Genomic DNA, 21,438 nt, shown 5'->3' on the forward strand with positions numbered 1-21,438 from the left:
ACACAGCCCCCACATGGGGAGATGACACCACCATGAGACCTGGGGAGGAAGGCGGCAGATGGTGGGTAGCAGGAGGGGGTGAGGCTGTCCCCACGCCTGCTCTCTGACCCACAGCGACAGACGGGAAGAGGAACCTCTGCCTGGACAGAGGGGAGATGGGTACAGACAGTCGGCCTCCCTGTGCCCACTCCCACTTCTCTTTTCCCTGGGACAGCTGTGTGACCCTCCCACTGGAACCCTTCAGCCCCCAGCCCATGAGCAGCAGGAAGTGAGACCTGGAGAGGGAAGAGGACACACTTCTGCTTTCCTGGGGACACTTGATGGAAGTGGGTGGGGGTACAGCTAATGCCTGACCTGGCATTTGAGGGCTCCCAAATCTGGCCGGCCTCTGAGATTAATCTCAGCTTTACCCCTCTAGCCATGGTGGGGGAGGGGGGCACTTCTCCTCCCTGTGCCTAACTAAGTGCCTTACCTTGTAAATGGGAAGGTGAACAGCCACTGTTAAAATGACAAGCAGATGCTGCTGTGCCCAGGATACGTAAGTATAAGAAAGTCATCTCCTGTTTAATAGAGCACTGGCTCTATGTGGTCTCTTAAGGAGGTTAGGAGCACGGTACAGCTTTGGCGAGACAAGAGTTTGAAGCCCCTCTCTGCCACATCCTGGCTGTGACCTTGGGCAAGTTGCTTAACTACTCTGAGCCTTAGTTTCTTCATCCGGAAAATGGGTGGATCCATAGACCCTCCTGCACAAAGCTTTAACACAAGGCTTAGCACACAGTTGACACTCCATAGAAGTTGGTCACTAGTCATTACTGTCATCTCCTACCACAGGCACTGTCCCACCCTCATCTCCAGCTTCCAAATCTCAGAGAACTTCAGACCAGAACTGGGCCTTGTATCTACAGATCTCTGTGTTTTGTTTTTCTTACTCTACAGTAGGAGCAACTTCAGGGCAGAGGCTGTGTCTAGCTCATCTCAGTTGTAAAGGATTCTTTTTTTTTTTTTTTTTTTTTAGGGTTTTACTCTGTTGTCCAGGCTAGAGTGCAGTGGCATCATCACAGCGCACAGCAACCTCAAACTCCTGGGCTCAAGTGATCCTCCTGCCTCAGCCTCCCAAGTAGCTGGGACTCCACGTACGTGCCACCACGCCCAACTAATTTTTCTATTTTTTTGTAGAGACGGGGTCTCACTGTTGCTCAAGCAACCCTCCTGCCTTGGGCTCCCAGAGTGCTGGGATTACAGGTGTGAGCCACCGCACCTGGCCTGTGATGTATTCTAGCAAATATTCCCTACTCTGTGTCTCACCCTGTGCTGGGCAGTAATGAGGAGCCAGTGGCAACTGGGACAGCTCCAGCCCTCACAGAGCTCACAGTCCAGTGACAGACCCACCTCCACACAGCGACCACCAGGGTGGTCAGGGATGGGACGGGAGAAGCACAGGGTTGTGGGGACCGCGTGGTGGCAAAGGCGGCTCCAGGCCCTGCTATCTCAGGGCCCCCACTCTGGCTAGAGTAAATATCATTAATACTAAAAATAATTAAAACAGCTCATAGTTTTTGACACAATTCCTGTGTTCCAGATACTATTTTAAGTTGGTTACCTGCATTCACTCATCGAATTCTCACAACAAGCCTATCAGGTAGGCACGACCATTATGCCCATTTTATAGATGAAAGAACTGAGGCCCAGAGAGGTTAAGCTACCTGCCCAAGCTCATGAAGCCAGCAGGTGGTGGAGCCAGGATTTGAACCAAGGACATCTGGCTTAACGACAGGCTCTACTGTCTCTCAAGGCACCAGTGGCTGGGAAAGCTCGGCCTCCCGGGGAGAGTGTGTGCGCAAGGATCGCTGAGACTGAGGACGGCCAGGGCTGGGGGCTCACCTGCAGGGTGCAGTGGGTGAGGGGATAGATGCCGCTCAGGCCTGGGGTCCAAGCCACCTCCAGCTCCGTGGGCTGGCGGGAAACCAGGCGGAGGTCACGGGGTCGCTGGGGGAGCACTGTGGACAGATGAGAGAGGGACTGACCCTGGGGGGCTTTGCCCAAAGTTCCCCACCCTGCACTCTGCCTCCCCTCTGACCCCTGACCCAAGCCCCACCCTCTGACACCCAGTTCCCTTTCCTGTCACCTTTGATGGTGGCTGTGCGGGATGTGGTGACCCCCTTGGCGTTATGGGCTTCGCAGGAGAAAGAAGATGTCTGATTCAGGCCTGGGGAGTCATATGAGGGAGGGGCTCAGTGTCAGAGAGGGGAAGAAGGGGCTCCCGGGCCATGCCAGGCCACCCCCACCACACCCAGCATGACCAGGGTCAGGAGGGGAGGGCCGTGCATGAGGAACACAGCCTGCGTCCCCGACACAAGGACAGGCACAAAGTCTTGGCCCTAACCCCCCGCCACATAGCCCCCCCCAACACACACACGCAGACGCGGACACGCACAGATACAGCCACACATACACATACATGCACACTCTCTCCCTCTCACACACACATACTCATACACACACATAGAGACACACAGAAACACAAATGCTCATTCATATACACACAGACACACATATGTACACACAGACTCACACAGAATTACACACACTTACATACATGCACGGGCACAGACACACTCCTATGAACCCATGCAGACACACAGAGGTGCACGCAACTCGTAGACATGAACTTCAGGAAGCAGGCCCTGTGGGCGTGGGTGAATGGAGAAGCATTGGTTCACTTATGAGCGTACCTCCCACCAACGCCTCTCCCTCTCCCCCTGCGCTCCCCCTGCTCCCCCCACACTAGCCTCCTGGTGTTTCTGGAAAGCACATGTGTCGAGCATGTTTCCACCCTGGGAACTTCTGTTCCTTCTGCTTGGAACAGTCTTCCCACAGATGTCCCAGGGCTCGCGCCCTCCCTCCTTCATGTTTGTCACCAGACTGACCACCCTGTTTGAAATCGGAGCCTCCTCTCCGTATCTGTCCTTTCCCTGCTTTACTTGTTCTCTTTGGCTCTTCTCATCGTCCGACCTCATCCAACGTAAGAGACACAGACACGCAAACACACAGACATACGCAGTACACACAGCCATGCGACATGTGGCAGTCCCCCCTTATCCATGGGTTTGCTACCCTCAGTCCACCACGGTCCGAAAATATGCAATGGAAAATTCCGGAAATAAACAATTCAGAAGTTTTAAATTGCTCCCCATTCTGAGTAGCGTGATGAGATCTCAGGCTGTCCCGCTCTGTCTGCCCGGGACATGAATCACCCCCTTGTCCAGCATCTCCATGCCGTATCTGCTACCAGCCCATTAGTCACTTAGCAGCCCTCCGGGTTATCAGATCGATTTGTTATCACCGTGCCTGTGTTCAAGGAACCCGTATTTTACTTAGTAACGGCCCCAAAGTGCAAATCTAGTAATGCCAGCCATTCAGATACGCCAAAGGGAAGCCGTAAAGTGCTTTCTTTAAGTGAAAAGGGGAAAGTTCTCAGCTTAATAAAGGAAGAAGAAAAATCTTATGCTGTGATTGCTAAGATCTACAGTAAGACCAAATCTTCTATCTACGAAATTGCGCAGGAAAAAGAAATCTGTGCATATTTTATAGAGAACTCGGTGCCATCTGCAGTTCCAGGCTGGGGGTCTTGGAACTTACCTCCCATGGATGGGGGGGCACTGCTGTGCACAGACACACACGCACGCAGTGACAGGAGGCAGGGAGGACCGAGTCTGAAGTCTGTCGGTGCAACTGCGCTTATGGGTGTTGCTTATGCCAGCGCTTGTGCATGTGTGTCGGTGTGGATGTTGTGTATTTGTGTGCTGGGCATCTCTGTGTGCGTGTGTGTGTCTCCTGTGCTTGCTCTGCGTGCGTGCGCCTGTGTCCCCACCGCCACGTTCGGGAGGGGAGGCGCGCCATCCGCAGGCACAAAGTTTCCTTCTCTCCGTCAGCAGAGGGAGTGGAAGGGGAGGCCGGAAGGGGGTGGGCAGGGAAGCTCCTCAGTTGCGGCTGCCCAGGCGGCCGTTCCCAGCCAAGGTCAGGTGCCCGCGCGCACCCGCAGCCCCTGCGGCCCGGGGGAGGGACAGGACAGCCCCGGGCGGCTGGCCGGAGAGGGGGGCGGGGAGCCTGGGTCGCGTCCAGCCACCTGGCACGTGGGGCCCCGCCAGGGTCACCGCGCGGGAGCTGGTGATACCGGCCAGCAGCCCTGGGGCGGCTGGAGGGGGATGCTGGAGCCGGGTCCTGTTCCGACCGCAGCATTCCTGCCCCCGCGTGAGTCACCCGGGCGCCTGCCCACCCCAGCACTTCCGGCTGACCTGAGGGTGCCGAGCCGGGACCCCCCTTCCCAGGCCCCAGCGGCTGCACCTTGAGGGAGGGGGTCGGGAGAGATGGCCTGGGACCCCTTCCCTCCAGCGGGCTTTTGCTCCACGACAGGAGGCAGGAGGACAGGAGCAGGCGGACTCCAGATGTGCTTTCCAGATGTACTGCCCCACCCCTCCCTACCCCTCCCTACCCCCTCGGCTCCCCCCTTTGCTTTTCCGAGGGAACGAGAGGATGGAAGGAGGGGGCATGGCCTGAGTCAGATAGAGAGACCGACACACACAAACTGACAAAATTCCTTCACATGCAACCCCCAACGCACAATGAATCACACTTAGACACACAAAGGCCGTTATTGGTACACACACAGATAATGCAGCACTTACTGTCACAAGGGCTAATGCTGTCACAAACACAGTGACACAAACACACAGTGACTTACATGTATACTCATAGGGCTGACGTTGATGCACGAACACAGAGACACACACACGCAAATAACCTAGTGTTGGGACCACCACGTAAACACGCAATCACACGCGTACACATTGATTACAAACACCCAGCAACGCAATATACATCTGTCTAGGCTGCTTCCGCCCCACACATGAACCTAAGCTTCCCTGCGTATTGCGATATACACACCAAGCAACAAAGGTACGTTGAGGTTGAAGTGGACGGATACACACCAGGACACAGTGAAGGTCCATGTTGAATTGCTCACACACAAACACGTTGACACATGCAGACATACAGCCAAGCCTCGTCTGCGCCAAAACACAGCTGGGTGTACACAGGTGGCTTCCCGTTCACCGAGAAGCAGAATTACACAAAAACATAGTTGCGTAGACACTCAGGCCCACGGCAGACACACAAGGATGGAGACACTGCCGTATACACACACAGGTTGGCACAGACACACATATACACACTGGCTGCTAAGCACCCTGGGTCCATCATGGTGGGGCCCGGTGCACACACAGGGAGACCGGACCGAACAGAGGGTGTCGGTACTGCCTGTTGTCGACGGCACACAGACACACACATGCACACACACGGACATAGGGGCCCATGGTGACCGAGTCATGCTTACCCTGTGACATATACACAGATGCCACAGAGACACCGATGCACACACACACAGCCAATAAGAAACACACCAGGTTAACCATTGACACACATCCTGATTCTCCAAGGAAGCAGAAGCCCACACCAGGACACTCACACCCATGCAGGCACAGCTGTGAGCTGACGCCGTCACTTCCCGACAGAGAGGTGTGCAAAGTAGCCGTAAAACACACTACCCCCCGTGGACACTCCACGCTCACACAAACACAAAGGGGGACAGATACGCAGGCCGACTCTGGCGCACTCAGTCGCACACACGCACTGAGACGTCCACAGAAGCCAGCCGTCGCCAAGGCGGGCCTCATGCCAAGAGGGTGATGCTGACGGATATACGACACACAGATCCCGAGGGACGTGGACACGTACCCAGACACCCCCCCACGCACTGAGACGCACGGAGACCCTCTCACACACGTGCACCCCCGTTTCTCCCCCTCCTGGGATGGGGTGGGAGGAACTGCCCCCTCCCCCTCTCCCTCTCCTCCTGGGTCCTGCCAGGCTGACTCAGGCCCCATCCTCGGACCTAGTCCCTACAAGGCCACTTGAGCCATGGGCCTGAGTCACCCCTCTAGGGGCTGGCATGCACATCACCACATCACCGCTTCCTTGCAACTCAGGGTCCCCGGAATGTTGGGAATGTGGGCACCTCCCTCTAGCCAGGAGAGCCCCTAGCCGGGAGGCCCGTCCCCACCCCAGCAGCAGGAGGCAGCAGGTGGGGGTGCGGGTCCAGCCGCCTGCCCTGACTGAGCCTCCTCTGTGCTCCTCTGTCTCTCCTCCCTCAGTAAGGGGGAACCCCCTGAGTCCAGGGGCCCCCAGCTCTGCCTCTGGCCACCGTGTGACCTCAAGCCAGGTCCTGCCCTGTCTGTGCGGTGTGGAAAGGGGTGGTCCCCCGGAAGGAGAGGGTTTCGGCCCCTCAGACTTCCCTGTCCTGTCTCTCTCCGTCCTGGGTTACCTCTGTGGCCCATCCCTTCCGGTGTCCCTCGTTCTCTCTCTCTGTAACTGTCTCTCTCTCCTGCTCCCCCCCGCCCCCCCTCTTTGGGCTCTGTCCCCTCAGGGGGCCCAGCCTGGACGTCCTCCCTTTGACCAAGGCCAGCAGGGCTCTTCGGGGCCAGAGGTGGGCAGCTTATGCAGGGAGGTGGTGGAGAGGGGGGCGTGCTTGATTCCGGTGCCCTGCTTGGGTCAAGGGCTGACAAAGGGGCACCAGGCCCACACACACTGGGGCCGTGGCACAGCTCAGAGGAAATCCGGGACAAAGGATGCTATTCAGACAGAGGCTGGGGTGAACGGAGGGAGAGCGAGGCAGAGACAGAGGCTGAGAGACAACGTGGAGAGAGACAGTCAGAGAAGGGCAGGACAGAGCAGACACATAGTGGCAGCGAGGGCTCCCTTGCTTCCCACTTCCACGCTGCCCAGCCCTCTCCGACCCTCCACGCTGAGCTGACCACATCCCCAGACTCACCTGGAACACGCAGGTTGTGCTGGGGGCCGTGGCCCGGGGCCGGGGCCACGGGGACATCGTCCTGGAGCCACAGTAGGTCCACGGGTTCTGGGGGGCCCTGGGCTCGGCAGCTCAGGTTGAAGGGGGTGTTGGCGGCCACAGTCCTGTCCTCAGGCTCCTCCAGGAAGTAAGGCAGGCCTGGCGGGCAGTGGTAGAAGCTGGGGCTCCCCTGAGCCCCCCAGATGTCTGACCCACCCCTAGGATGCTGGAGGCTTTGGATAACAGACCCACAGCGCGGGATCTTTGCTCCCAGGACCCCTGAGCTTCCTTCAGCTGTCTGCTCTGCAGGCCTCTGTCCCCAAAACACGTGATCCCAATGCCTGATTCCCCCCATGTCGGACCCCCAAGACATCTGAGCCCTTATGTCTCTTTTCTAGAATGTCTGACTCCTCATCTCATTTTACTGGAAACGAGGCCCCAGGGGCTGGGGGAGAAGGGAAAGTCTCATACCCCTTATCTGAGCCCCAGAATGTCCTATCCCAACCAGGACATCCTAGGACATCCGACAACCCGTAAGGTGTCTTTTCCCCCAGGACGTATAATCGGCCTGGGCTCACCTTCCCATAACTTGGGGACTCCCAGCTTCCTGATCCCCCAAGATCGCTGACATTCCCAGACTGTCGGTCCCCCGGGGTCACCCTGAATCCTCCAGCGCGGGATTCCTGACCTCCCACAATGAACTCCCCATGTCCTCTGACTCCTCAGGACGTCTGACCCCAGAGCTCACCCTCCAGCCCTACGTAGCCCGGCTGGGACATGAAGGTCTGTCCTCCCAGGACCACCAGACACTGGTACCGTCCTGTGTCCGACAGCTGCAGGGACGAGATTCTGACAGGGCAAGGGGAGGGACAGAGAGGTTCGGGGTCAGAGCTGGATACTGGGAGGGGATCACCAGAACTGAAAGAGGGAGTCTGGACTAGAAACTCCTAAGAACTACGAAGTTCTTATACGAACTATTATTAACTCATTTTACAGAAGAGGAAAGCGAAACCCAGAGGTTACATCACACGCTCAAGCCCACACGGCGAGCAAGTGGTCAAGCTGAGCTTCCAACCCAGGTGGGGCTCAGTGTGATGGGGGGCTGGGTGGGATGTAGGGCTGTGGCCGGACACCTGAGTTGGCTGACCACTTTCCAGTCATCCTGCCCATCTTCGCCCAGGGGCACCTGGGTCTGGGTGCTGTCCGCCAGCTCTAGGACCTGTCCATCCCGAAGCCAGGTCACCTCAGGGGGCTCCCCCTGAACCTGGAGCTCACACCGAAGGGTGCCCATGAGTCCTCGGGCACCTGTGATGTTCCCTGGGCTTCCCGCAAAGGGGTCTGCTTCAGCCCGTGCACCTGCAGGGGAGACGGGGAAGAGTTAGCTGAGGAACTCCCGGCTCCACCCTGTCCCTGCCTGCCCACCGGCTGCCAGGACCCCGCCAGGCCCTTAGGTCCACATAGTTGTAGCGTGACCTCAGGGGGGGTGGAGGGCGGAGACTTCCCAGGGGACTGAGATCCAGCATCCCTCCCGCTGGGAAGGAGGCCGGGATCTGGCAGCCTCCCATGCCCCGGCTTTGACAGGGCGGCCCCTGCCCGCTCTGGCCTCCCTTGGGGTCCCTAGGGACCTAATGGATCCTGAAGGGGCTGCGGAGGGGGAAGGGAGGGGGAAGACAGAGAGAGAGAGGGAGAGAGAGAGAAGTGGACCCACAGGGGTGGTAGAGCTGGAGGCAGAGACACAGAGACAAGACAGAGACCCCCCTCAGAGGGGGGCAGACAGCAGTGGGGCAGGACAAGCTGGGGGGGTTGACAGTGACAAGGGTTTTTCCCCAGGGCTCATCCCACTGCCTGACAAAGTGCTCCTTGGGGAAGAGTCCTCCCTCTCCCCATGGCCGCCCCAGACCCAAGTCCGGCGGCCACCCCTTCCCTGAGCTCCCCTCTCGGTGTCCATCTTCCGTCTCTGGCCCTCCCGGTTTCTGTTTCTGGCCCTCCTGCTCCTCTCTCACTCCCTCTCTCCCTCGGCCGCTCTCAGTGCATCTCGGAGTCTCTGTGGCGCCCGGTCTCCCTCTCGCCAAGTCCCCATTCTGTTGTCCCAGGGAAACTCCCTCAGCCGCCCGGGCCCCCCAACACCTGCCATCCACCCGACCTCCTCCCCTTCCTGCCCCAACGAGCCCCCATCGCTCACCCTCGGGGGCCACGCAGCCCCAGCAGCACAGCGCCAAGCAGCAGGCCAGCAAGGTCCTGCCCATCCTGGGGCGCCACCACGCCATCGATGCCAAACTTTCCTCAGAAGTTGCTGGGCACCCCGCGGGGGAGGGGGCAGGGCCGGGCTGTCCCCGGCCCTCCCCCCAGCTCCGGGCTCCCCGGATTTGGCACTGCCTGCCTGGCACAGCGGGGGCCCCTGGGCCGGCTCTGCTCGGCAGCAGCCGCCTTCCCCAAGCTCCCCTGCCTCTTCCTCCGTTCTTCCCAGACTTTGGGCAACCCTTTCCCCGCCCCTGGCTCCCCCCACCGCCTCCGCCCACCAGGCCGAAACCCGGGGCCCACCTGAACCGCGAGGGGTTAACTCTGAGAGGAGAGGACCAGCCCTGTCTTAAAGGGGCCCAGGAGGGAGGCTGAGGACACCGGGAAGGGGACCCTGTAGGCTGCCCCCCTAATCCTGGGCTGGTGAGGCTGTGCGTCTCTCTGTCCGGACTCTGGGCGCTGTCCCTCTGGGCCGTCTGTGTCTGGTAAACATTCCTCCAGAACTCCACTCCCGGTTCAGCCGCGACGCCCCTCTCCCTGCCTCCACCCCCAGCCCAGCCCCAGCCAGGCCTCCTTGGCCCTTCACTCCCCCTCACTCTCAGGGCTCCTTGGAGAAGGACACACACACACACACACACACACACACACACACACACACACACACACACACACACAGGCTGGGACAGGCAGAGACACGCTGCCGGCCCACAGCCACACTCAGACAAGCCGGGTCAGGAGCTCCACTCCCGGAGAAACCGGGCAGGACACCGCTGGTCGGCATCCATGGGGACACTTGCTCGGGGAGACACGGATCCTCCCACACACCAAAGCCCACAGGGACACATAAATGGGACCACAGCGTACCAGCACACACAGGGGTGCCCAGAGACCCGAGCTGGAATCCCAGCTCTTTCACTCACAGTGTGATCAGGGGCCAGTGAGCCTCAGTTTGTTCATCTGTAAGGTGGGGATAAGAATGGAATTTGTTTAGCCGGTTAATGAGAGCATGTTCTAGGTCTAAGCATGCGCAGTTCCCTGCATGTGGTGACCACATCTGACAAGGTGCCGTGATTTTTTGCGTCTCATCTCTGTGTGCACCGGTGCTGCTCTCTTCCTCTGCGGGGCTGTGTTTCCTGGTCTCTGCAGATCGGGTGCCCGTGTGTTGGTTCTGCTGCACGTCCCTTGTACATGGGGGGGCTCTACCTGCCTGGGTGTCTGTGCGGGAGACGGCTAGGCGTCCATCCCTCTGCTGTTGGCCATTTCTGTTTGGGCTTCAGTATCCCTGCAGCTCATCCCAGAGTCCTATCTGTTTGGCCTCCTGATGTTTCCCCCACCTGCCCCCTTGTCCACACCCCCAGCCCGGCTGGTCCTCCCTGCTCCCTGCAGTGCATCCCCCCACCCCCGCCGACCCCACAACCAGAGGGATGTTCCCGAAACTCAGACCTGTCCCTGTGCCTCCCCTGCTCCACCGAGGCTCCCCCGCCGGCTGCTCAGGGCCCTTCAGCATTAGTCTCCCTGCTCTGTTTCATTCGTGTCCCATTTCAGTGACAGCCCCGTCCATGCTGCCCCCCAAGCCTGAGCCTTGGGTCCTCGTGAACACCCCCTACCCTGCAGGCGGTTACCAAGTTCCAGGGAGGATTCACTTTCCCACCTCCCCTCGTTTCTCCAGAAGGCCTCACCGGGGTCAGCCCTGTCCCCTCCTGCCTGGGCCCCAGCTCCGGCCTCCTGCCCGGGCTGCCGGCCTCTGCTCTTGCTCCTCCAACCTGCCTCTCATTCAGCAGCCAGAGGGATGTTTCCCAGCCTCAAAGCCCTTCCTTCTCCTTGTCCCAAACCTTTCAGACAAAACCCCAAACTCTTTACCGAGGCCTACGAGGACCCCCTCCTGGTGCAGGTGGCCCTTCCCTGTCCCTCCTCAGGCTCTTCTCACTTTTTCCCCCCGGAGAACCTCCTCGCAGGCCCTGAAGCGTCCTCCTGGGTGCTTTGTGCCGGACTCCTACACCCCTCGGCCCGTCTCTGTCGTCCCATCTCCATGGCATCACGGTCTGTCCCCTCCTAGTCTAATCTAGTCCCCACGTTGTTCACTCCCAACACCCTGTCCTTTTCTTTGGCAACGCTTTGCATGGGTTGTCATTATATATTTATTGGCATGATTATGTGTCTCATGTCTGTCTCCTCCCACGGGTCCCTGGGCTCTATGGGGGCAGGGACTGGGTATATCTTTGGTCACTGCTGTGCCCTCACCGCCCTATAAAAGGGGACATGAAGGGGACAATGAATAGTTGTGGCATTTTCGAGGGGTGCAAATATGTTCGAAGGTCTGGCCATTTGTTTACATACATTAGGGGTCCCTACTCTCCTAGGACTCCGGGGACCCAGCTGGATGCATGGCCATCTTGAACCTGTGAATGCAGTCACTCAAGAACTATTTGCTGGCTGGGCGCAGTGGCTCACTCCTGTAATCCTAGCACTTTGGGAGGCTGAGGCTGGAGGATTACTTAAAGCCAGGAGTTTGAGACCACTCTGAGCTAGAACTAGACCTCCTGTCTCTATGAAAAATAGAAAAATTAGCCAGGCATGGTGGCACGTACCTATGGTCCCAGCTACTTAGGAGGCTGAGGCAGGAGGATCACTTGAGCCCAGGAGTGGGAGGTTGCTGTGAGCTACGATGACGTCACTGCACCCTAGCCTGGGTGACAGAACAAGACCCTGTCTCAAAAAGAAAAATAAAAAAGGAACTATTTGCTGAGCACCTGCTATGTGCCTGCCACAGGTGGTGAAATGTTCCTTGTGCAAGGGGCTAGGGGCTGGGCCTTCTGCAGTGAGCAAAACAAGTCCATGCCCTCATGAAGCTCCCACTCTAAGGGAGAGAGAAAGGACAATCTCAAAGATGTTTATTAGGATGCAAGATGGGCAGTGAAGAAAAAGAAAGCAGAGGAGGGGATGGTAAGGGGTAGATTCTATTTTAGAGAAGATGGTCAGGGAGGGCCTCTCCCAGGTTATGAGTGAGAGCTGAAGTCAATTATGCGTAAGCCACGTGGGGAACAGCATTCCAGGCAGAGGGAATGGCCAGTGCAAAGGCCCAGAGGTAGGCGTATGCCAGGCACGGTGAAGAACTTCGAGGAGGCACCTTTGTGGCTGGAATGGATGGAGGTAGGAGGAACATGGTCAGGAAGGGACGTTGGCCTTTATTTTAACAACAGTGGGAGCCACTGGTGGGCTTTGAGCACGGTTTTAGAGGATTCCTCTGCTAAGGGCAGCGAGTGAAAGGTTGACCGACTTTCTGACAGAGGAATCAGGACCTGGACACGCCAATTTTAAGTGTCACCAAACATGTGACCATCCGTTATGGTGGTGTGATGTAGTGGGAAGGGGCTCAGCACGTCCGGTGAGGAGCTCTTGCCAGAAGGAGCCCAGATCTGATTTAATTCCTAATTTACAAGCGATCCTGGGAACAGAAGGACATCTTCAATGACACCACAGAGATGCTGTCAGCCAAATCCCGAATATGAAAAATTGTACAGGGCCAATGACTCAGTTTATTCAAGAAACAAATGGCATACAACAGCATGGGGAATAGTTACAGATTTTAAAAACCTCAAAGACATTTCAAATAAAATTTGGATTCTAACTTGAACAAACCAATTACAAAATGTTTTTTTCTTTCACTCATTTTAACAGGTCAATATAAAATATGTTAATGAGACCATCAAGAAAATATGAACACTGATATAACAGAATTGTTCTTTGTGATAGGTATGAGAATGGGTATTATAGTTTTGACTTTTAAGAAATAAACTTTAGGCCGGGCGCAGTGGCTCACGCCTGTAATCCCAGCACTCTGGGAGGTCGAGGCGGGCGGATTGTTTGAGCCCAGGCGTTCGAGACCAGCCTGAGCAAGAGCAAGACCCTGTCTCTACTAAAAATAGAAATTAGCTGGACAACTAACAATACATAAAAAAAATTTAAAAATATAAGAAACTTTAAAGGGGAGTTATTGTTCAATGGGTATAGGTTTTTTTGGAGATGATAAAAAAGTTTTGGGCATAAATATTGGTGATGGTTATATAGCATTGTGAACATACTTAATGCCACTAACATTGTGAATTTATTTAATGCCACTAATTCACACTTATGAACGGTTAAAATGACATTATGTTATGAATATTTTACCATACACAGAAAAATATCTGAACACTACACTAATTTTAAATATTTTTACTTTGGTTTCAATAATTCTTTATTGTTTAAGCCCTTTTGAGTTTATATTTTCTTTTACTTGCTACTGAAATCACCCTGATGTCACTTTTATCCTGAGCAGTCCATGCCTCTTGAAATAAACTAGTTTGCTGGAATTTCTATCTCATTCCAGTTTTCCCTGAATGTGAATTTCGAGTGCAAAGGAAAGCAAGTCATTGGCTTAATTTTATTTTATTTTTTTTTGAGACAGAGTCTTACTCTGCCACCCAGGCTGGAGTGTAGTGGAGTGATCATAGCTCACTGTAACCTCCGACTCCTGGGCTCAAGCCGTCTTCCCACCTCAGGCTTTTACGTAGCTGGAACTACAGGCACGTGCGACTATGCTCAGCTAACTTTTATAATTTTTGTAGGGGGTCTTGCTATGTTGCCCAGGCCAGTCTCAAACTCCTGGCCTCAAGCAATCCTCCTGCCTCAGACTCCCAAAGTGCTGGGACTGCCTGGCCCATTGCCTTAATTTTAAACCTTAAACCTCCTTCCTTTTCACATCACACTGACATACTAAGAAATAGTAATAATATTAAATACACGAATTTAGCGTGTATTTCATGTATTTCATTCCTATTAAGTTCCAGAATTTTTCACATTTCTTCTTTCTTTTAAATTTATTAAGGCTTTTAAGATGGTCAATCCCTGGTCAACATGTGGTCAGCTAAGGAGCGCCACTGTTAGGATCTGATTCCAATCTCGTTTTTCAATTCTCTCTCCTGTCCCTGTTTTGTGCTACCTCTATAGAGCTTAAGCCAATCAAATGATAACATGGTGGAAATTTTTTTCTTGAAAAGGAAACTTTAGCTAATAATATATGCATTGCTGAAGTTTCTAGAAGATGCTGATGTCTGCAATTTACTTGGAGATGCCTAAAACATTGCTGAGCTGGTGGCCAGGTGGGCAACTATGCTATGGGAGAACTCAGATGGTACACAGGTCTCCCCTGTACAATTCCTTAACCCTTAGAAATGCATATTCAGGCCAAGCGCGGTGGCTCACACCTGTAATCCTAACACTCAGGGAGGCCGAGGCAGGCGGATCGTTTGAGCTCAGGAGTTCGAGACCAGCCTGAGCAAGAGCAAAACCCCGTCTCTACTAAAAATGGAAAGAAATTGGCCAAACAACTAAAAATAGAAAAACTTAGTTGGGCATGGTGGCACGTGCCTGTAGTCCCAGCTACCTGGGAGGCTGAGGCAGGAGGATCGCTTGAGCCCAGGAGTTTGAGGTTGCTGTGATCTAGGCTGACGCCACGGCACTCTAGCCCAGGCAAGAGAGTGAGACTCTGTCTCAAAAAAAAAAAAAAGAAATGCATATTCAATTATTTTCTGAGATTTGCCTTAAAATAATCTTTATAAAAAGTGACAGATGAAACAAAAGCGGCAGAGAGTTGATTATTGAATGAGGTTGGGTGACAGGCTCATTGTATCATTCTACTTTTGTGTATGTCTGAGAACTTCCTTACTAGATAATTAGAAAATAAAAAGATGCCTCCGGTTTCCTTGTGAAGGGAAGGCAGGAGGAAGAGGCGGGCGAGGGGTTGGGGTCTGTGTGGTCTTCTAGTGCCTGTGTTTAAGTATCTGCTTTTGGATTTGGAGAGTCCCAGGGGTCTGAATCTGGTTGGCTTCAGGCTTTTCCTGGCCGAGGAGGCCCCCAAGGCCTGTGGTCAGGCTTGGGTTACCCTCTCCGTGCCCACTCTGGGCGGCCAGACACCTTGGCCCTCCCTGGGAGGGACGCCCGGGCCAGCCCCAGCTCCGCCCTTCCCTCCCCCCACTCCACATCTGGTACTGATGTCAGCAGCCAGGGTGGGCGCGGCTATGTTTTCCAGCTCCCGCCCGGCCTCAGGGGAGGGGTGGACCCCACTATCCCCACCCCTTACTCACAACGACTGACGCGGTCACACACACACTAGGCCATGGGCCAGAAACAAACTTTTATTGCAAAAACCTGGACCTTTAAGTCACAAGCACGTCGGATCTGTCTCCTTCCCTGACACGGGGAATTGGAACCTGGCCCCAACTTGGTCTTTTAGGCCCTTCCACTGGGTCTAAAGGGGACTTTGACGCTACGTAGGGGCCATGGGTCAATGAGTGAGAGAGAGTGTGCGTGCGTAGCAGGGGTTGCTTTTGGCACGGTTGCACACGCAGGAGCGTGGGGCGGGTGGGTGGTCTCAGAATCCCCGTGTGTGCAAGGTCTGTGTGCACAGATGCAGCCTGCGCTGTGTTTGCATGTGGGAGCATTTGCGGATCAGAGTGCCTGGAAAGGGGTGACTTTGAGAGCTGACGTTGTGGAGGTGGCCGGGGACCGTGCCTCCTCGGGAGTGGTGTCTCAGCGGGGAGAAACTCAGGGGAGCCAGGACGGTGCCATTCGTGGACTGGCTGTGTGGACCAGTGGTTGGGGGTACACGGACATCGGTGGTCGTGTACCTGGAGGGTGGTGCAGCCACACGACGGGGCGCGTGCTGAGGCCACAGACAGGGATGGTCTGACTGTGGCACCACCCAGGACGGGGGTGCGCTATTCTCTGTGCCGGGCACTCAGAGACGGTGGCACTGATGAGTTTGAGGAATGAAGAGTACGTGTGAGCTGTGGACACGGTGGCCGATTCTGTGGCCCGAAGGTGGCAGCTGTGCTCCCATGCATGGACTGAGGTCTGGGGGAGTCGCGTGGTTTACGAGTCGGTGGGCTGCCTGGGTGTGTGCTTGCGATTCCAGACGGACCAAATTTACCTCTGGGGAAAGCCCCGCAGCAGTTGCCTCGTGGCCCTCGTGGTTGCGCACGGTGTGTGGTCGTGCGTCTCGACAGCAGCACGGGCCAAGTGAGCATGTGGGCTGCGTGTCTGTGGGGCAGGCTCTAGAAAGCAGCCGTAGGTGTGTGAATGTGGCCGCCTGTGGAGCAGCCCTGTGGCTCTGGAGACACAACCCTGTCCACGCCCGTTCGAGGCTGGAGGAAGCATCTCAGGCAGCCACTGCCTGCAAAGCTCCCTCCTTCATCTGGTCTGCACAGTGGGCTGGAGGTCAGCGGGCTGGACCTGCAGCTGGAAGGCTGGGGGGACGTTGAAAAGGCCGCTGACAGCTGGCCGGAGGCTCAGAGTGCCCGGTGGGCACGGGCTGTCCAGGGAGAAGGCCTGCAGGATGGCAGTGAAGAGGAGGAAGAGCTCCGCTCGCGCGAGGCCCTCCCCAAGGCAGACACGCTTCCCTGGTGAGGAGAAGGAGATGGGGTTGAGCCGGCCTTCCTCGCCCAGGCCCGTGGAGGGGACAGTGGGTGGGGGCAGCAACAGCGAGCCTGGGGTGCCAGGAATGTGCCCCCGCAGCTGGCACAGACACCCCGCGCCAGCCAGGCCCCTAGTTGCACCTAAGGACCCAGCAGATACCTAAGGAGAAGGGCAGGAATGCCTCGTGCTTCTTGAAGTGTCCATCCGCATCCAGGAAACGGCCGGGGTTGAACTCCTCTGGCTGCTCGAAGACATCGGGGTCATGCAGGACAGAACCAATGAGGGGGAAGACCTCAGTGCCCTGTGGGGAGACCGCAATCAACGTACAAATCTCTCCCCACCCCAGGCCGTCCGGTTCCAAGTGCAGGACACAAGCCTGGAGTGGCAGGGACACCAGTTCACGAAAACATAATGACATCAACATTTGTTGAGTACTTATGATGGGCCAAGCACTTTGTATGTTATCATCTCATATGTAACAGATACACGTACTACACACACACACACACACACACACACACACACACACACACACACCAACTCTCTGAGTCACTTGCACAAGGCTAGGAGGCACGTATGAATATTATCCCCATTTTAAATATGGGCAAACTGAGGTCCAGGGAACTTCAGCAACTTGCCCAAGGTAACCATTTGGACGTGGCAGAGCTTGTTATTTTTATATTTTCTTTTGAAACTTTGGCGGTTGGTATGTGTGGTTCAGCTGTGGCTGTCCTAAGCCACCTTGTCACTGAATGTCTGGGAGTCTAGCTCTCTGTGGCTATGGTCTTTCGTAAAAGGTGAGGGCAGGGAGGTGAGAGCCGTCCAAGGAGGCCCCACCTGCCCAGGTTCAGGGGGAGCGGTGGCTCCTTCAGCCAAGATCGGAGCTCCCATGCTCCGGGGGCTGTGCGGTGGAGGACGAAGGCAGGTGGGGAGTGTCAGGAGGGGGGTGAGACCTTTTTCCCAGGGACTCTGTTATGAGGGGTCTGAGTTGGGAAAGTGAGGGGGGTTCCAGGAAAAGACAGGGTCATGTTATTGCCGTTAAAATAAGACGAAGGCAGACAGCAGTGGCTAAAGCACAGGTTCTGGGTTTAAATCCTGCCTCCCCTGCTTGCAGGCTGGGGGACCTTGGCAAGTCTTCTAACCTTTCAAACTCTCAGTCTCCTCATCTGTAAAATGGGCATGATAATCGTATAAGGTTGCTTTGAAGACTGAATAAGATGACATGTGAAGCATTCAGAATAACATCCGGCACAGAGCAAGTCCTTGAGTATCGATAACTGTCATCATCGTTATCATTATATTGCGGCTGCCATGTGCATAGAACTCCCCTTCCACCAAGGGCTGAGTTGGTATTTTACAAGCCTTATATTACAATTCCAAGTTGATACTATTATTATTCCCAGTTTAGAAGAGGGGTACATTGAGCTTTAGAGGGCGAGGGATTTGCCCGAGGCCCCAGTTAGGAAACAGCAGGACTGGATTTGCTTTTGCAACGAAGCTGGACAAGGAGCTGCTCGCAGTCAGCTCTGGGGTTTCTAGGGGAACAGCGCCCCCTGGTGGTTCTGGGTCTGAGCTGCTCGCCAATGAAGAGGCAGGGACTGAAAGTGTGTGTCCGTCTGCGTGTCTGTGACAGGCAGGATGTATGTGTCCGGGTGTGTCTGCGGCAGGGGCTAAGGGCGAGAAGGGCCTCTGATAGTTCTCAGATTGCTTCGCTGTGCGTGTCGCCTCATCTGATTGTCCCAACCGCCTTGGAAGGAGGTGGCATTAGGCTATCTGCTGGACAGATGGGGAAACCGAGCCCAGACACAGAATCGAAGGGCAAGAGAAACACATGCGGAGAGGAAGAGAAAGAGTGAAAATGCAGAGGGAGAAAAAGAGGGGGATGTCAGAGGGAGAAGGAGGAAGATGTAGGAGGGTGTGGAGACAGAGGATACAGATGGACAGACAGACAGACACTAAGATCGAGAAAAAGTCAGAGAGACACCAACAGCAACCACCTCCAGCTCAGGCCCCGGGCTGTCCCGCATACCGACCTGAGGCAGGGTGTACCCCCGGAAGCGGGTGGTCCGCGTCAGGGCACGGGGTATTCCCATGGGCACCAGCGCCAGGAGGCGCTGCGCCTCGTGCAGAACCGCGTTGGTGTAAGGGAGGCGGGGACGGTCCCCCAGGCCTGGCGCCCGGCCTGCGCCCAGCTCCCGCGTCAGCTCCTCGCGCACACGCTCTGCATGCAAGAAGAGGGATAGGGGTCAGAGGCGGGGTGGGGCCCTGTGACCTTCCTTCATCTTCTTGGGTAGCCGTAGTTTGGGGTGAGGCTAGCAGAGGGGAGGAGCAGTGTCCCTGCCCACGGGACATCCTGTGTGCTGAGTACTCCATCTATCCTTCCCTAACTCCCACAGAAACCCTATGAGGAGGTACTACTATCTAGTCCCATTTCCCAGATGAGGAAACTGAGGCCCAGAAAGCCCAAGTCATTTGCCCAAAGTCACAGCTGATGCCGCTCCACCAAGGCCCCCAACTCCCATCTTCCAGGTCAGCCCACCTCACGAGCCCATTAGCATTTAACACAGCGGGCCCTAAAATGCCGGAGTTCCTCGGGGCTCATTCCCAGACCCGCCCTTTGTCCGGACCCCCTCCCTAATCACTGCAGCCTCGGTTCCTGCCAGTGCTCTGATGATCCCAACTCTTCACCTCCCATCCTGACCTGGGCGTCTCGTGGCCTCGTGGATGCCTCCTCCAGGGTGGCCCCAGGCTTATACTCCAATTATTCCAAATTGGCCTCGGTGTCTCTCCCTGAAACCAGCTGCTCGTCCTTCCTGTCCCGGTCTCAGGGTGGCCCCATGTTCCCCAGTTTCCTGGGCCTGTCCCTGGACACCTCCCCTCCCTTTCCATTTTCCGCAACCCCACAGCCTGGCCCAGGCCTGTCCTGCTACGTGGGCTCTTGACATCCTCTCGCACCGTCCATAATCCACCTCTCCAGGGCAGCCCCGAGCATTCTTCTCAAATGCAAATGTGCCCCTGCTCAGAGTTCTTCCACGGGGCTGCCAGCTCAGGATAAGGCACACAATAAACCACCAAGGTGACAAGCCCCCGCAGACATCTCCTGCCTGCCTCTCACTACACTTCATACTGCAACCAGCAGCCCCCCAACTTTTTCTCACTGCTGAGGTACCCCAAATGCCACACTCACTGTCACTTCTAGGATGTGACTCAGCCTGTCTACTCCACCTGCACATTTCCCCCTCTCGAACCTTCCCCTTCTCTTCCCAAGGCCTGGCTGGCGGAAAGGCTCTCACTTTGGACCCGAGGATATTTCACCAGGAGCAGGAGGGTGTAGCAGATCGTGGCGCTGACGGTCATCGTCCCGGCGAATAGCAGGTAAGTGACTGTCATCAGCAAGTTCTTCTCCGTGAATTCCGTGTTTGGGTCTTGTTCCTCCTGGGAGAAACCAGGCAGAGGGGCTCAGAGAACACAGGCTGTGGAAGGTAAAGGCCTAGGGCAGCCAGGCGTGCAGCGCAGCAGGTGAAATCATTGCCAGAGAGTTTCAATAAATGTTCGGGAAAGGTTGGGATGTGGGTTCCTGATGTTAGTTCTCTCTGGCTGAAATAGAATTGCTACTAACAAAAATACACAGGAAATAACGAGTCTTGGTGAGGATATGGAGACACTGAAACCCTTTGTACCACTGGAAAACAGTACAGAGGTTTCTCAAATAATTAAAAATTAAATTATTATATGATCCAGCCATTTGAATTTTGGGGATAGACCCCAAAAAACTGAAAGCAGGGACTGGAAGACATAATTGTACGCCCAGGTTCATAGCAGCAGTTACTCACAAGAGCAAGAGGTGGAAGCAACCCACGTGTCCACCGATGGATGAATGGATACACAGAACATGGTACATACATACGGTGAAATATTATTCAGGCTTCCAAGGGAAGGGATCCTGTCACATGCTATAACACGGATGAACCTTGAGGACGTTATGCTAAGTGAAATAAGCCAGTCAAAAAGGACAAATATTATATGATTCCACTTATATGAGATACCTAGAGAGGTTAAATTTATAGAGGCCAGGTGTGGTAGCTCATGCCAGTAATCCCAGCACTTTGGGAGGCCAAGGTGGGAGGATTGCTTCGGGCCAGGAGTTTGAGACCAGCCTGGGCAACATAGCCTGACCCCATCTCCACAAAACAGAAATAGATTAGCTGGGCGTGGTAGTGCATGCCTGTAGTCCCAGCTTTTTGGGAGACTGAGGTAGGAGGATCACTTGAGCCCAGGAGTTCAAGGTTACAGTGAGCTATGATCTCTCCACTGCACTCCAACCTGGGTGACAGAGCAAGACTCTGTCTTTAAAAAAAAAAAAAGTTATAGAAAGTAGAATAGTGGTTGCCAGGGGAATGGGGAATGGGGAGTTGTTGTTTGATGGGTACAGAGATTCAGTTTTGCAGCATAAAAAGAGTTCTGGAGATTGGTTGCACAACAATGTGAACGTACTTAACACTTGTAAACAGTACACTTAAAAATGGCGGGCCAGGCACGGTGGTTTATGTCTGTAATCCCAGCACTTTGGGAGGCCAAGGCGCGAGGATTGCTTTAGGCCAGGAGTTCCAGGCTGCAGTGAACTATGATTGCACCACTGTACTCCAGCCTGGACAACAGAGCGAGGCCCTGTCTCCCAAAAAAAAAAATCCATTGGCTAGGCGTGGTGGCTTATGCCTATAATCCCAGCACTTTAGGGGGCTGAGGTAGGATTGCTTGAGGCCAGGAGTTTGAGACTACCCTGGGCAACATAGCAAGACCCCCATCTCTACACACACACACACACACACACACACACACAC

The 21,438-nt window shown here is 55.3% G+C and overlaps 2 protein-coding genes across 3 annotated transcripts in view; both read right to left on the minus strand.

The window, feature by feature from the left end:
- AXL (AXL receptor tyrosine kinase) overlaps positions 1-9,171 on the minus strand; it is a 25,532-nt gene extending 16,361 nt beyond the window's left edge. For both annotated transcript variants that reach the window (XM_012657135.1, XM_012657134.1), the window contains exons 1-6: positions 9,087-9,171; positions 8,038-8,260; positions 7,653-7,753; positions 6,887-7,063; positions 2,126-2,206; positions 1,882-1,997 (exon numbers count right to left, since the gene is read on the minus strand). In XM_012657135.1, coding sequence (XP_012512589.1) covers positions 1,882-1,997; positions 2,126-2,206; positions 6,887-7,063; positions 7,653-7,753; positions 8,038-8,260; positions 9,087-9,171 — 783 coding nt within the window. The remainder of the gene's footprint in view (positions 1-1,881; positions 1,998-2,125; positions 2,207-6,886; positions 7,064-7,652; positions 7,754-8,037; positions 8,261-9,086) is intronic.
- A 7,201-nt stretch (positions 9,172-16,372) lies between these two features.
- The window catches only part of LOC105820518 (cytochrome P450 2S1), a 10,506-nt gene continuing 5,440 nt past the window's right edge, over positions 16,373-21,438 (minus strand). The window contains exons 6-9 of the mRNA XM_012657002.1: positions 19,891-20,032; positions 18,631-18,818; positions 16,757-16,898; positions 16,373-16,581 (exon numbers count right to left, since the gene is read on the minus strand). Coding sequence (XP_012512456.1) covers positions 16,373-16,581; positions 16,757-16,898; positions 18,631-18,818; positions 19,891-20,032 — 681 coding nt within the window. The remainder of the gene's footprint in view (positions 16,582-16,756; positions 16,899-18,630; positions 18,819-19,890; positions 20,033-21,438) is intronic.

Source organism: Propithecus coquereli, unplaced genomic scaffold (assembly GCF_000956105.1).
Source record: "Propithecus coquereli isolate 6110/MARCELLA unplaced genomic scaffold, Pcoq_1.0 Scaffold53, whole genome shotgun sequence".
Taxonomy (NCBI): Eukaryota; Metazoa; Chordata; class Mammalia; order Primates; family Indriidae; genus Propithecus; species Propithecus coquereli.